Source organism: Lampetra fluviatilis, chromosome 21 (genome assembly GCF_964198595.1).
Source record: "Lampetra fluviatilis chromosome 21, kcLamFluv1.1, whole genome shotgun sequence".
In the NCBI taxonomy this organism is placed as follows: domain Eukaryota; kingdom Metazoa; phylum Chordata; class Hyperoartia; order Petromyzontiformes; family Petromyzontidae; genus Lampetra; species Lampetra fluviatilis.
This window is the reverse complement of record NC_136295.1, coordinates 983,087-999,609: the sequence shown is the minus strand read 5'-3', so window position 1 is coordinate 999,609 and position 16,523 is coordinate 983,087. Positions and strand designations below refer to the sequence as shown.

Below are 16,523 nucleotides of genomic sequence, written 5' to 3'. Positions count from 1 at the left end.
GCGTGTGTCTGGGTCTGCGCACCCGCGCCCTAGGTGTGGAGCGTAAAACTGCGGCAGGAGGAGTGCTCTGTCGACGTGCGCGATTGCGTCGACTCCGAGGATGGGGCAACGAATAGGGGGGAGCGCTCCCTCGCCCTCCGAAGTTGCGCGTGGTCCCCGGACGGAAGCCGGATCGTGGCCGTCGCAGAAAACATCATCTTCGTGAGTGGTCGATTTCCTGAGGCGGCACTCATCTCTCGTTTACAGCTGTAAAAAGTGCTGGAAGTTCCACGTTCCTATGGCAGGGATGAGTCTTACCATAGGACAATCACTGTTGACTTCCCCAAAAAGTGGTACAAATTTTTTTGAGCCCCGAGGGATGATGGGCCGAGTGGACCTCCGACCAGGATTTGAACTCACGACCTTCTGATTGCGAGCCGTTTCGCTCTACCGCCGAGCCAGCTGGTCAAATGTGTGACGTCATCAGATAAATAAGTCAAACTCTATAAACTGTCTTTTTTATTTTGCCAGGCAAGGCCCACTGAGCTGTGCAGCTCTTTTTCAGAAGCGACCTGGCCACAAATGATATTGCAACGAAGTGGCTTGTCATGTGGAAATTTATAGCAGCCAAATAATCTAAACCAGGGGTGGGGAATGTCCGGCCCGCGGACCGTATACGACCAAATAATTTGGTCTGGCCCTGCCAAGGCAACCGCAGGCGGAACTCGAAATTCAATAAATCTAAGACCAAACCTGGAAAAGCAGTTGCAAGTAGCAACATCATCAATACCAGCTAACATCACACGCCTTGCCAAAGAGAAGCAGTTACAGCCATCACATTAGGGGTGAGTTAATTAAATTTTTGACCAAATATAACAGGCTAATTTTTAAGTTGATAATTTTGTATGGCCCGCGAATGATGTTATAAATATCCAAATGGCCCTTGGCAGAAAAAAGGTTCCCCACCCCTGATCTAAACGCATGTTTCTAAATATGAAGGGAAAAGTCCACGTGACCATGGGGACAACACGCAAACTCCAAATATACAGGCGTCGGTAGCGAACCCAAGACCTGCTGCATACCAGGCTCAACCAAGTTAATGTCCATCACCCAATGACTTTATTTTTCATATAGTCTTTTACCCGGCATATGTAATGGACGCGCATGTTGCGATTCGTCCTTGGTCAATGAATTTCCCCAGGTCTCTGTCGCAAATGACGCCTCGTTAATCCCCCTACTCGCGCGCGGCCCTAAACGAGCTCAGCAACACCGCCCTTGCGCCCTGGGCAGCAGGTGGGGCCGGCCCCCCGATCTGGCCGGAATTCACCTGGGGGTGGCGTCGTTGTCTCGCCAGGTGTTCAACGCTCTCACGGTCGCGTGCGAGAACGTGCTCAGGACTCACGCCCACTGCACCATCCTGGCAGTGGCCTTCGCTCCCGACAGCCTGCACTGCGCCGTGGGGCTCTCCTCCTACTCCCTAGAGGTACTGGTGCTGCAACATCTGGAACAGGCGGCGCGGTGGTCGTGAAGTTCCGGTGATTTTCCTGCTCAACCGAACGTCGAGGCGTTGGTGCTTGTCTCGTGTTTACAGCCCTGAGTCAGCGGCATACATTCCACATTCCTATAGCGAGGGTGAGTCTATCCGTAGGACAACCACTGTTGACTTCCCCACAATGTGGTATTCGTTTTATCAATCCCTGAGAGAGATGATGCGCCGAGTAGAACCCCAACCGTTATTTAAACTCGTAAGCTCCACTTGCGAGCCGCAACTACTGCTGAGCCACCTGGCTGCGTTGATTACTGTTAAGCAGTCACCTGCGGTCACTAGTTTCCGCTCCACACTCAAAACTCACTTATTGTTCCCTAGCTCACCCCACGACCCCTTCACCTCCCCCCATAACCACCACCATTACTTTCCCTCTTCATATTCTCATGATATGGCTTTCATTCATTCCCTATTCATCCAGTCCATTCATCATCATTTACTGTCATCAATTTAACTTTCACCGAATTCACACATCCGAGATTGGCCATTGCTTCCTCTCATCTATTTCATTCACCCCATCTCCACCATTACATTCATATGTATCATTGTTAATTCTGTTTTTATATATCGCCTTATCTAAGGCGATATATAAGTTATTTTAAGATAAGATAACAGGGGGCGAACATAGAAAACCCACGCAGAAAGGCACCCGAGTCTGTAATCGAACACAGGCCCTTCTTGTTGTGAGGCCCAAGTGCTGCCACCCTGCCGCCCTAATTTGAATTAGAAACGTGAGAACCTTGGACATTTCTACAGCTGTGTGGGGATGGGAGGAGATTCCTGGATGTGTAAGCCAGGGTGCGCTTGAGTTTTGCGTTGCGCGAGCCGTTGGCCAGCACTGGGCAGGTCGATTGCGCAGTGGGCCGACCTCGCTTTGCGCCCGCGTTGTTTCTTCTGCATCGTCCTCTCAGATGTGGAACGTCAAGAGCTGCCGCAAGACGGCGGACTACCGGGGTCACGTGGGCTGGGTGCACGGCGTCGCCTTCTCAGCCGACGGCTCGTGGCTGCTGTCTGCCTCGGAGGACCACACAGTCTCCGTGAGTGCCCTCATTCTGAACTTGAAGGAAAGGCTTTTTGTCTTTTACACTGTTGCTAAGCACAGCCCCAAGGGATCAACACGTCAAGCGGCCCAGCAACAAATAGCACTAATAAAGTTGTAAATAGATTAAAGTTATCATGTTTATAGAACTGAGCAAGAGACAATGGTAGGGAATTCCAAAGTAGAGCAATGGAAAAGGAAGAAACAAAGAAGTGAGGTGACCTGCAGTGTGGTGAGTGAGTGGTGGAGTTGGTGAGTGTGAGGTGGGTGAGTGTATGGGGAAGTGGGTGGTGTATGGGGAAGGGGGTGAGGTAGGTGGGTGAGTGAGTGCATTGTTGTGACCTGCAGTGTGGTGGTAGAACACGGTATGGGTGAGATAAAACAGTCAGTCTGGTAAACCGAGCCCTCAACATGGGTGAAGGCATCGGTGAAGTTCACGGGAACAGTAACCATGGTAGAAGCGAGAGGAGTGACAAGGAGGTGTCTGACTGCCAGTGTTGCGAGTGACTGGAGTGAATCGGTGAGTGCTGGATCATCACTCTACCTGACCGCTTCGCTCTGAACTCTATAGTAGCGTATATAGTATGTATTACTGTAGTAGCGTATATAGTTACTGTAGTAATCGTATATTGCTGTAGTAGCATATGGTGTATTTATTATATGTTCATTTTTATTTATAGTTATCAATATTTTTCCAGTTATATATTTACTTATATTATTCTGCTTATTGTTCGTTTGTTATTTATTCTGCTGATATAAATTTCCACGTGATGATAAGACACTTTGTTTAGCTATAATTTGTGATAGCCAGGCCGCTTCTCAAAAAGAGATATATCGTAGAGTGGGGCCTTACTTGGTGAAATGAAAGCAGTTTATCATTTTTTGGTTTAGTAAACGTGGGCCCCTTGTGTATGTATGTATGTTGAGCTTCTTTTGCACCGTACGTAGCCAGCCGTACTAATCGGAGGTGTGTGTGCCTAGCTGTGGCAGGTGAACGGGGAGGAGAGTGCGGCCGGCGTGTACCTCAAACGCGACACGCACACGCTCTTCCGGGAGGACGGCTCTCTCCATATCGCTGCTCCTGACATCAACAACTGCCTGCGGGTGTGGGAGCGTAGACCGCCTCGATCTGTGCACAGCTCGTTGTTCGTCAGCACGCTTAGCCGGGTTGCCTTTTTTTAGGTTGAGGGGGGAAGGGAAAGTTCGAGTCGATCCAGGCTACCCCCCCACGTTCTATTTGCGTACATTTGCATTTCATTTGCTCATGAATTAGTGTTCATTGCACATTGTTTAGGCATACAGTAATCCCTCGCCAACTGCGGGGGTTAGGTTCCTGGAAAATGCTGCGGTAGGCAAATCCGTGGTTTGAAAGTACAAGGAATATGGAAAATAGGTTCGGGGAATTACGGCCGTTGTCATACTCATCATAGCTTAACTAAGTTGCCTGTTTATTAACTAAACACCGAGTAAAATACAGTGCATGACACAATAACATAATAAATCATAAATAAACATTAAATTAAGTTTACATACCTATGATATTAACGATGATGACAATGAGATGATGGAGGAAAAGCTGATTTAGAAGGAGGAGGGGCTCAGCCCACCCTCTTCCTCCAGGCCACAGACGCAACGTGAATGTGGTTGCGATGTGACACGGTCTATGCCCTGCGAGAATTATTGTACGGAATGTACAACAAATAAGACGGACAGCTGTTCAGCTACGGCCCCGCACAATCTGTAACATGACGTTATGCAATAACATGAGGTCATGCTGTAATGCAACGATGTGAAACCCATGTCATGTGGCTTCCTTAACACCGTACTTACCTTTGGATACTCAAATTTAGTCGATGGATGATACATATCATACACACACGTGTGTGAAAGGCACAGGGGCAGCCCTGCATTTGCTTGCTCATTCAGCTGCTGGTGGAACGGCCTCCACCGGCGTGAATGCTCAAGATTGTGTTGGTCTACTGTACCACGTTGACTAGATGTTATAAGAGGTCGGCCTTACCCACACTTTACCCTACCACCCACGAACTGCTGATTGATTAACTGTGGTGTAGCCATGCTTACCGCTTGGTAGACAGAGGCGGGGAGGGGGGAAGAGAGAAACTTGCATTGTTGTGTGTGTGTGTGGGCGGGTGTAGGTGGTTGACGAGACGGGGCAGGTGGTGAGCGTGAGCGACCCACTGCCATCGCGTGTTCGCTGCTGCTGCCTGAGCGGGGATGGAAGCATTGCGGCGATGGGCTGTGAGAGCGGAATCATGCAGGTTTACACGCACGCAGACTTCATTGCACAGCACAGTGTAGTGGTTAGGGTGGTGCGCTACGAACCCGGGGACCCAAGTTCAATTCTCGCTCACTGTCCACATAAGAGACAAATATCTGAACCGGTCCTGGGCCTCCCCTAGGCTGACTTAGCCTCAAATGAGTACCTGGTGCGGTGTGTAAACATCACCAATAGCGAGACAAAGGCGGCCAGGCATGGTGTTGGCCACGCACCTCGTATGCCGTGCCGGCCTTCATCGGTGCTCGCTAACAGCATTTGCCCCAACAGTCTGTTTAGGCTATATAGGGGGGATCTTTGTCTTTGGAAAGCGGTGGAAAGGTGCATGGAGCAGTGGTGTAGTTAGTGCGCAGCGCTACAACATTACAAAAAAATCACATAAAATTTAAGTACGAAAATAAGCAAGAGAAAAAACATCCGAATGGATGTTAACCAAATTATTTGGTGATTTTGCATTGGCAGTGGTTCACTAGCATAAATATCACAATTATCAACTCATTCGTCAATAACACTGTAGCCTTAAAATTAAAAATGTGTAATCGGCGACGTTTTGGAAAATTTCACGTCACAGTAACACGAATGAAATTTGGCATTCCTCCAGTAAAAATTAATATTCTGATGCTGAATATATTCTGATTCCGACATGACGGGCACATATCTCAACCTGTTCGAGGCCGTCCTTAGGTTGACTCAGTCTATCTGGTGCAGCAGTCGACACCAGCAGTGACCACAATAACCCCCTCTGTGTACCGTGTTGGTTTTCAAGGTGCTTGCTTAACAGCACTTGTCCCAACAGTCTGTAATGGTTATACAATTAACCTTTGTATTTTTCTGTAATTCCAGCAAACCCGTATTTGATATCTCGCCATGCATGTTCATCAAAAGATATGATTGAACCTGCCCTTACCTGTCCTTAAGTCGATTCAGCCTTACACGAGCATTTGGTGCAATGCATGACCGTCAACAATGGAAAGACAGAGGTAGCCAGGAGTGGTTCAGGCCACACCACTTCCCCCACCCCCCCGTGCACCGTGCTGGCCCCCATACGTTTCTCATAGCGTTGGTCACCTAAGTCACTCTTGCAAATGAGACTATTCCGTGTCTCTAAAGAGTTTTCATCTAGTTAAATATAATAAACTTAACTTGCCCCATAGTTTGAGGGATCTGTTGTGTGTGTGCACTAGATTGTGGACACAGAGAGTGGCAACATCCTGCACGTATTGGAGGGGCATACAAAGTGCGTGAGACAATGCCAGTTCCTGATGGATGGACACGTTCTCCTCTCCTGTTCCGATGATGCAACTCTGAGGGTGCGTGATTTCACATGCACTCAACTTCCCATGCACTCAACTTCCCACGTGCATACACACCCGTGCGTCACAGCAAGAAGCCCCTGAATTTGATTCCTGATTCGGACGCCTATCTGTGTGCACAGTTTGTATGCTCTCACCACGTTCTGTATGAGATTACACCACCATGTTCTGTATGTGATATCCCCCGTTTCCTCCCACAAATTATTGTTTAAAATAAAGTAACCATTATTGGGCAAACATTCTGATGCTGAAAAGTTACCTGCAAATTTACTGAATTCGGATGACAGCAACCTCACCCCCCACTGGGCATCACCCAAACTTTTATGACACAAGGGGACACGTTTTTCACATTGAGGAGAACGCCTCTCTTCTGTGACGATGATGTGGAAGATAGACCGCATATAAGAGGATTCACAGACACTAGATGTTTCCGCTCTTAATTTATAGCAATGCATGAGCTGCTTGACAGTGGTAAATAATAAAACAGCGTCATGGGGTCTCTCATCTCCATGGGACGTGTTAAGAGTGAGCAGGAGGCTTTGTGTGAAATAAGCCATAGCCCAGCGATAGCATGTTCACTGCTTGTTACAGAGGCTCGTGGATCGTATCCGGCAGGCCATCCTGGTTAATGCTGCGGATGTATGTCAAAAATCCCCTTACGTCGTTCCAAACGAGTAGGCAATTGTGTGTGCGATGTGTTCCTAGATTTCCGAATTCGCAAAACATTTCTGGCAAATGACTCACGAATTGGGATTACAAACATAGCAATCATTGCCCCCTACTGGTGAACTATTGCCCACTGCTTGCAGGCCGGTGCTTAGTCACCTATGTATGTACTTTATGTTGAACTACTTTCGCACAGTACGTAGCCAACCGTGCTAATCGGAGGTGCAATTGTCTCATAGGGACATCTGCCATGAGATAGGGGCTTTACTTTTAATTGACTTTGGAAGGGAATTAGATTCTCTCTGAAGACCTTGACTCTTAATGATGGAGTCGCAGTCAAAGGTGGGGACGTGCCACGAGGATGTTAAGGTTCTTCGAGTCGTCGGGGCATTTAAGCAATGCCACATAAATGCAAAGAATATTGTTACGAGAGTGTCAACTTACTTGCAAGTGAAATTGTAATTATCTGCTCTTATAAATGGAGGTTGAATTAATTGTCTTCCATTGTGCTCAGATGTGGAGGTGGAGGGAAGGGGGGGGGCAGTGCTCCCTGCTTGACGAGCACACAGAGGACGTGAAGTGCTTCTGCCTTCTGTCCCAGAGCCTCCTGCTCTCCTGCTCATTTGACGGAACCACCAAGGTAAGGCCTCACTGCGGTAACCGCACACACTCGCAAAATGTATTCAAGTACAGCCTTTTTTTATTATTGAGGCAATGTGCGGGCCCGTTATGTGTACACACCATTAACATAAGCCAAACCGGTTACGAAAATCAAGGGGATAAAAAGATGCGGAACGGGCTCGCTGCATCAGACCATACGGGGGAGGGGGGGGGGTCTCACCGAAGGGGGAAAGGGTGAGTTTTTTTTAGTAAAGGGGAAGGGATGATGAAAGGAGAGAGGGGTTTAACTGAAACACAGCTGACATAAAGAGCAGCAAAACATAAGGGACGACGAGACGAGTATTTTTTCTTTCTACCCCTCTGAGTCCGGCTCCCGTCTAATCTGCCGTTGTTATGCCCCTTATCCTCGTTCCCGGTCTCCCAACCCTCTATTCTGAAAACTTATTTCAGGTGTTGTATGAGGGGTAAAGTACAGGCTTTTATTGTTTACTCAGGAAAGCCATGCAGAGTCTCAACCCTTTTTCAGGAGGGTCCAGACAGGTTTTCACATTAGAGATTGACTTTGTCGCTGTGTGTAATCAAATGTAGTAATTTGCGGGTAGTATTTCAGCATTGGAATGTCACCAGTTGCATTTCATGTAACCTTTATTTTCCTTTCGTCAAGCAACCTTAAAACCTTTTGATTAAACATTTATTTTTGGGTTAGGTTTTAAATTTTATTCTGACTTCTTGGATCTTGTCTGAAAAAAGTTTGGCTCCAGTTTCAAGCGAAACTTTATACAAAGTGATAAATTTGTTTGTGAATATTGTTCTTCAACTTATCCAAACACTGTAACAATAATTGTAATCAGCATGTCAAACGCATGTCTGGCAATTGATTTGTTTGGCTGTTAGTGGTGGAGGGTCTTACCACACATATTTGGCCAAATCTATGAATTAGAAATATTAATCTTGGCTGCATTAATCCCCGTGTTGCATGTGTAGTGGTGATACGCGCTGGGTGTATATGTCGTGTGCCAGCGCGTATGTACGGGTGTGTGTGTGGTGACGCGCGCTGACGGGGAGGAGCAGGCGTCAGTGCGCGGGTGGGGGTAGTGCTGCTGATTGGCTGTGTGCCGGTGACGCGCCCAGAGGGAGTGATCGGGTAGCAGCGCGGTGTGATTGGTCGGGGAGTGGAAACACGCGCTGAGCGGAACCGGATCGTAGGGATAGCGCGTGGGGATTGGGTAACTGAGGAGCGGTGCCGACGTTGAGGTCCGCATCCGCTCCGTCTCCCGGGAAGAAGGGGTATATAAGGTGATGCACAGAGGAGCAGGGGCAGAAGTGGAACCATCTAAGAAAGGAAGACGAAGGTGCAGAGATAGAGCCCGGAGAGGAGAGTAATGGAGAGTAATGGAGAGTAGAGGAAAGTAAGGTATAAGTGTGTAGCCAGCGAGAGAGAACGGTCTACACGAGCTGAGTAATGTATAGTGTGTAGCCAGCGAGAGAGAACGGTCTACACGAGCTGAGTAATGTATAGTGTGTAGCCAGCGAGAGAGAACGGTCTACACGAGCTGAGTAATGTATAGTGTGTAGCCAGCGAGAGAGAACGGTCTACACGAGCTGAGTAATGTATAGTGTGTAGCCAGCGAGAGAGAACGGTCTACACGAGCCGAGTATGCATACGGTGTAGCCAGAGAGAGAGGAAGGTCTACACGAGCCGAGTATGCATACGGTGTAGCCAGAGAGAGAGATGCAAAGTCTACACGAGGCGAGTGGAGAGTGTAGCAGAGGCGCAGAGTCTACACGAGGCGAGAGAGGAGTGTAGCCGAGGCGCGGAGTCTACACGAGGCACAGAGAGCCGGCAGCACAGAATCCAGAGTCAAGAGAAGCGCATTGTGAAGAAGAGAGGCCACGCGTTGTATTGTTACAAGTCAAGATTTAATAAAAGAAGTGTGTTCCCGTCAAGGAGTTTCCTGCCGTCATTTTCCAATACTTCATCTGGCGTCAGAAGTGAAACGGGCTTCCAAGTATGGAGACGAGGAAGACCCGTAGGACCCACGGGATTGACCGCGAGGAAGACCTGGACGACTCGGGGCCGCTGGTGGCGGGGGGTGAGGAAGAGGACTTGCCCACGCTGCAGGGTCCGTCGACGGCGCCGGCCGAGCGACCGGGGACAGACGCCGGGCTTCGTGAGGCGCACTCCCGACTGGCGGAGCTGCTGCTCGCCGCCGCGTCCATCTTGGCGGAGATCAGCTCGTCGGGAGGAGCGGGGACGGTGGGGGACATTTTACAAGGTCGCCCCGCAGATTCCCGCCAAAACGAATGGGGGATTCCCGCCATTGCGCCTGGGCCTACTTTTGGCGGGAACGGCGAGCGCCACGTGGTGGTGGGTTCCCAAGCGCGCGCATCGACGTCATCAGCGCGCGAGGGGGTCCGCCATCTTACGTCTGCTGCTGGAGCCGCCATCTTAGACACCGACGGACAGGCGGAGAGGAACCACGAGGCGGATGACTTCATTTTTCAGCAGCGCCTGCCCACGTTGTCGGCCTTCAAGGCGGAAGGCGGAGACTGGGGCCAATTTCAGCGAAGGTTTTTGGCGCATCAAGAGATGTCAGCGTGGTCCGATGCTACGGCGCTGCGGGCATTGCCCGCCATGCTGGACGACGATGCGCTCGCGGCCTTCAGGGCTGCACGGAAGTCGGACCGCTCCACGCTGAAGGATGCGCTGGGTTTGTTGGCCAGGGTCTACGGGCCTCCCTCTACGTGCCGCCATCAGTTCTACGCAAGACGGAAAGCGGCCACGGAGACCGCGCTGGCCTATCGCACGGCGTTGCTGGCTCTTGCTGATGCTGCGTTCCCTCGGATGGACGAGGAGGGCCAAGACGCGATGGTTTTGGAGCAGCTGCTCAAGTTGGCGCAGGACCTGGGGGTCCCTATCAACACAGCTGACGAGATTGATATTTCTTCTTTGAGAGTCGCCACGAGTATTCAAGCGCACGAGGCCCTACAACGGAAGCAAGGCGTTGGTTGCAACGCTGCTGTCGTCGCAGCCCCGGGTTTGGTGGTCGCCGAACCCCAAGTCGTCAGCCCACGAGAGGAGGCGTTCGCCACGGGACGACCAGGGGACTGGAGGCCGGGGGCCCGGTCGCCTCTGCGATCGGGCCGAAAGTCGGAGCAACCAAGATCTACTCCGACCCTCGTCACGTGCTATAACTGCGGCCTCCGGGGCCACGTGGCGTCCGGGTGCCGCGCTCCGCGGCAGCGCGCCATGGGAGCTCGGCTGGACGACGACCGAGAGCCCAAGTCATCTCTACAATCCCCGGCAAGTCGCGGCACCTCACACGCTCGGCCTGTTTATTCGGCACACATGGGACGCCGCGTTGCGGCGGAGGAGGGCCGGTTAAGGTTCGGGGATTCGGTTCGGCGAGGGGGGTTCGGCCGGGACCAGGGAGACATTGAATGGGCGGAATTGGGGCATAGAATTGTGGCTGCTTCGGCGGGTTCGTCCGTTGTTACGGGATCTATTGATGGGGTTGAGATTAGGGTGTTAGTGGACACGGGGGCATCGGCAACTATTATATCGGACCTCATTTATAATATTCTTCCGGTCCAATGTCATCCGCTGCTTCCAGTGGATGTGCCATTTTACGCCGCTAATGGGGGATCGTTGGGCATTATCGGTCAGGTTAGGGCGTCCATTTGCATTGGAGATATCAAATTGTCGGGACCCGTTTTCGTTTCGTCTTCTTTGGCAGTTCCGTGTCTTTTGGGCACTGACTTTTTGGCTAAAATGCCCATTAAAATTCTTATCGATCAACGATGCATTGAACTGCCATCGGGTCGCCGGATTTCATTTTTGACGGGCCCTACTGACATTCGGACGGCGTGCGCTACGATACAAGCGGTGGCGACGCAGACAGTGCAAGTGCCCCCGGGTTCACAGATGTTGATTCCCCTCCGGTTGCGGAAACCATGGGTGAGGGAGGCTTCGGGACAGAGTATGCTTTTGGGTCCTTCTAACAAGGCTGTCGGGGGTCTTGATTTATCGGTGGCTCACACTTTGGTGCGGGCTGACAGGGATCCGTTTGTGATGGTTTTGAACGTGGGGTCGCGACCAGCTGTCATTCCGCAGGGCACCGTGCTGGCTCACGCGGCGCAGGTCCCTGGGGATGATGGGTTGGTTGCGCAGGTGGGCTCGAGCCCCGCGCGGAACGTTGAGCCAAGGGAAGACCTTGAGTGGGTCCATTCGTTATGTGCCGCCTCGGACGATTTGTCGGCGGCGCAGTTGGGTGCGCTGCGCGAGTTGCTCATTGAATTCTCTGATGTATTCAGTAAACATAAGTATGACATTGGGTGCACGGATTTGTTGCACCATCACATTGAAACGGGCGATGCGGCGCCGGTCAGGCTAAATCCCTTCCGACTGAGTCCCGTGGAGAAGGAACATGTTCAGTCGGCTGTTAACGATATGCTAGAAGCCGATATTATTTCGCCCTCCTCTAGCCCGTGGGGAGCGCCTATTGTGCTGGTTAAGAAGCAGGACGGGTCCCTGCGATTCTGCGTTGATTTCCGTCGCCTGAATAAGATCTCTGTGGCTGACGCGTATCCGCTCCCCAGGATGGATGAGTCCCTCGATGCATTGTCTGGTGCGCGATATTTTTCGACTCTTGATTTGTTATCGGGGTTTTGGCAGTTGCCGCTCGACGAAGAGTCGAAACCTAAGACAGCATTTCGGACTCCAGGGGGGCTGTTCCAGTTTAACCGGTTACCCATGGGACTTCACTCCTCTCCAGCGACGTTTCAGCGACTTATGGAGTTGGTTTTGTCGGGCTTGCAGTGGGATACATGCTTGATTTATATGGACGATGTCATTGTTTTCAGTAAAACGTTTGAGGAACACCTCCGGCGATTGAGAGGGGTGTTCTTGCGAATGCGATCGGCTAAGTTGAAATTTAAACCGGCCAAATGTCACCTCCTTCGTAGGTCCGTTAGATACTTGGGTCACATTGTCGATTCTTCGGGGATCTCCACCGATCCCGCGAAGACGGATTGTGTCGGTTCGTGGCCGACACCTACGTCCGTTTCCGACGTGCGTAGTTTCATCGGGTTTGCTTCTTATTATCGGCGGTTCGTTGAGCACTTCGCCACTATTGCAAAACCCTTGCACGCTCTAACGGCGAAGGGAGTGAAGTTCAAATGGGGACCGGAGGAGGAGGCCGCGTTTCGCTCCCTCCGGGACGCCTTGGTGGGTGCCCCACCCTTGTGTTATCCCGATTTTGCCAGTCCCTTTTTGCTGGACACGGATGCTAGCAACACGGGCATTGGGGGGGTGCTATCCCAAGTCGTTGGGGGTGTCGAAAGAGTTGTCGCCTACGGTAGTAGGGTGTTGTCTCCGGCGGAGCAGCGCTACTGTGTCACCCGTCGCGAGCTGCTTGCCATTGTTTTTTTTGTGCAGCAGTTTAGGCCATATCTTTATGGTCGTCACTTTACAGTCCGAACGGACCACGCGGCGCTACAGTATTCATTGAGGGTCGCCCAGCCCTCGGGCCAGTTGTCGCGTTGGTTGGAAGTCCTCCAGGACTATCAGTTTACGACTACGTACCGTAAGGGGTTGCGACACACGAATGCCGATTGCTTGTCGCGGTTGTTGCCTTGTGATGAATGCGCGTGTTTATCGGGATCGGCGCGCTGTAAACCGACGCTTGCGGGGGAGATGGGGGCACTGGCTGCGACAGCGGGCGCACCGATCGGGGATGATTCCACTGCCTCTCAGGGTCGGGACTCGCTGCTCTCGCTGTCGCTCAGCGAATGGGGCCGCCTCCAGATGGCGGACAGCTCGCTGCTAGCATTGCGCCGCAAGGTTGGGGGTCCCGAGGGGGACCAGGAGCGTACCGGCTCCTATGTACTTGAGCGGGGCGTGTTATTGAAATGGGACAGTTTGTCCCGGCGGAACGCACTCGTGGTGCCTTCCGCTGTGAGGGGGAGGGTTGTCTTGGCGGCACACGAACGCCTCTTGCACTTGGGAGTTAACAAGACGCTTGCCCTGCTTCAGCGTGACTATTACTGGCCGGGAATGGGAAGTGATGTGGTGCATATTCTGAAGGGGTGCGTTGAGTGCGCCAGGCGTAAACCACCGGCCGTGGCAGCTAATCCACCGCTGCAATCTATTCAGGTCTCGCGTACCAACGAGCTCGTTGCACTCGATATTTTGGGGCCCTTCCCAGTCACGCCGAGAGGGAATAAATATTTGTTAGTGGGGGTCGAATACTTTACCCGATGGCCTATGGCGTGGCCTCTCGCTAACCAGTCGGCAGCGGCTGTGACGGATGCCTTCGTCCAGGGCTATGTCCTGGACAAGGGGGCTCCCGAACGCCTGCTGACCGACCAAGGTAAAAATTTTTCGAGTAAATTGTTGCAAGAGGTGTGCGATCTGTTGGGTACCAAGAAGGTGCGTACCTCCCCGTACCACCCGCAGACTGACGGGATGGTGGAGAGACTCCACAAAACCTTGACTTCCATGCTGTGCCAGCAGGTGTGCGAGGCACATGTAGATTGGGACCTGCAGGTCCCGGGAGTCCTTGCCGCGTATAGAATGGCCCCCCATGCAGCTACGGGGTTTTCCCCATTCTATTTGATGTACGGTCGGGAAGCTGACCCGCCAATAGAAACGCAACTTGGCCTGTCCGCTCCACGAACTAATTCTAATTTGGCAGAACATATTAAGTTTAATATTCACAAGCTGACAGAGGCGAGGGAGGCCGCGCGGCTTAATTCGCGGGCTCGCCAAATTGCTAATGAACGGTTGCGGGCACGGAAGGTGTCCATACACGAATGGAAACCAGGTGACAAGGCCTGGCTGCATTGCCCTCAGGCACCCTTGGCTACGTCGCCTAAATTGTTGAGACCGTGGAGGGGACCCGTGGAGGTCGTGCGCGTTGCACGGCCCCAGTGCGTTCAGATAAAGTGGGGAAAGCGCCGGTGGTACGTTCACCCCTCCCGACTGAAACCGTTCTCGCCTCCATATGGCCTCCCCTTGTGTCGTGATGGCCGGGCGTGTGACGTGACCGGCGACCCAGAGGGGGAAATGTCTCTGCCTGATCCACACGTATTTTCGCCTGATCTGCTCCCAGGTGTCTCGGAACTGACAGCTGCCGATCACCGGCGGCCGGATCTCCGCGGCGGGGCCGGCCCTTTCAGGCCCGTTCCGCGCCGTCTGGAGCAGCTGGAACCGCCGGACGGTCGTCAGTGTCCCGCCCCATACGATGGACCAGCCAGACGGACTCGCGCCAGGTCGTGCTACTTTGCATGACCTGCCTCGTGAGGAGTCGGGGCAGTTGGAGCGCCTCGTCACTGCGTGTAGTCGCAGGGACGTGGGGCGCGTTCGTTTCGAATTTGCTCGTATCGTGTTATTGTTGACTTTTCGGGTTCATTGTCAATCTGTACATAGTTATTCTTGTTGTTGTTGTTGTTGTGTTATGTTACGGGGCACACTCGGGGGGTTACGGGGTTTTTTTTTGTTGGTTGTCGTTTTATCGTCGCGGTTGGTTGTTGTTAGCAGCCGGGCCGGCTGCGAGCTATGTGGGAGGGGGTGATGTAGTGGTGATACGCGCTGGGTGTATATGTCGTGTGCCAGCGCGTATGTACGGGTGTGTGTGTGGTGACGCGCGCTGACGGGGAGGAGCAGGCGTCAGTGCGCGGGTGGGGGTAGTGCTGCTGATTGGCTGTGTGCCGGTGACGCGCCCAGAGGGAGTGATCGGGTAGCAGCGCGGTGTGATTGGTCGGGGAGTGGAAACACGCGCTGAGCGGAACCGGATCGTAGGGATAGCGCGTGGGGATTGGGTAACTGAGGAGCGGTGCCGACGTTGAGGTCCGCATCCGCTCCGTCTCCCGGGAAGAAGGGGTATATAAGGTGATGCACAGAGGAGCAGGGGCAGAAGTGGAACCATCTAAGAAAGGAAGACGAAGGTGCAGAGATAGAGCCCGGAGAGGAGAGTAATGGAGAGTAATGGAGAGTAGAGGAGAGTAAGGTATAAGTGTGTAGCCAGCGAGAGAGAACGGTCTACACGAGCTGAGTAATGTATAGTGTGTAGCCAGCGAGAGAGAACGGTCTACACGAGCTGAGTAATGTATAGTGTGTAGCCAGCGAGAGAGAACGGTCTACACGAGCTGAGTAATGTATAGTGTGTAGCCAGCGAGAGAGAACGGTCTACACGAGCTGAGTAATGTATAGTGTGTAGCCAGCGAGAGAGAACGGTCTACACGAGCCGAGTATGCATACGGTGTAGCCAGAGAGAGAGGAAGGTCTACACGAGCCGAGTATGCATACGGTGTAGCCAGAGAGAGAGATGCAAAGTCTACACGAGGCGAGTGGAGAGTGTAGCAGAGGCGCAGAGTCTACACGAGGCGAGAGAGGAGTGTAGCCGAGGCGCGGAGTCTACACGAGGCACAGAGAGCCGGCAGCACAGAATCCAGAGTCAAGAGAAGCGCATTGTGAAGAAGAGAGGCCACGCGTTGTATTGTTACAAGTCAAGATTTAATAAAAGAAGTGTGTTCCCGTCAAGGAGTTTCCTGCCGTCATTTTCCAATACTTCACATGTATATGTTGAACTTCTTTTGCACCATACATAGCCAACCATGATAATCGTAGGTGCAGGGGGAAGGACAACAAACTAAACACCAAAAGTAGTTAAAAAGAAATGAGTTCAATCGAGACTGGTTATTGTGGTGTATGTTAGCTAAAGCCAATACTTCCCATCCTATTAATTTATTCGCGTTCCGTACAGACGTTTAAATATTATCCTTTCACAAATGTGGGTTTTCTCTGGCCACTTTAATTCCCAAGCAAAATACTGCTTAAACGAGAATTGGTCAAACATATCACTTCAAGATCCTGCTGAGTCTTGAGACTTGTAAAGGCTTTCCTCGATTAATAAATTATGGTAGAATTATTGATTTCCTATCTATGATCAGCTGCTTCTCACCACATCATTGTCAGTGTCTTGACTTTCGACGTTCATGATTTTCTCTCTTCATCCGTCCACTCTGCTGCTCTTACCAGGTTACTATAAGAAGTTGATATGA

General features: G+C 51.7%; 1 protein-coding gene across 1 annotated transcript in view; it reads left to right on the top strand.

Moving 5' to 3' along the window:
• Window positions 1–16,523, top strand: part of APAF1 (apoptotic peptidase activating factor 1) — a 65,118-nt gene that overhangs the window by 36,705 nt on the left and 11,890 nt on the right. The window contains 7 exon segments of the mRNA XM_078865829.1: window positions 34–201; window positions 1,334–1,462; window positions 2,437–2,562; window positions 3,546–3,668; window positions 4,721–4,843; window positions 6,045–6,170; window positions 7,354–7,479. Of these exon segments, the coding sequence (XP_078721955.1) occupies window positions 34–201; window positions 1,334–1,462; window positions 2,437–2,562; window positions 3,546–3,668; window positions 4,721–4,843; window positions 6,045–6,170; window positions 7,354–7,479 (921 nt within the window).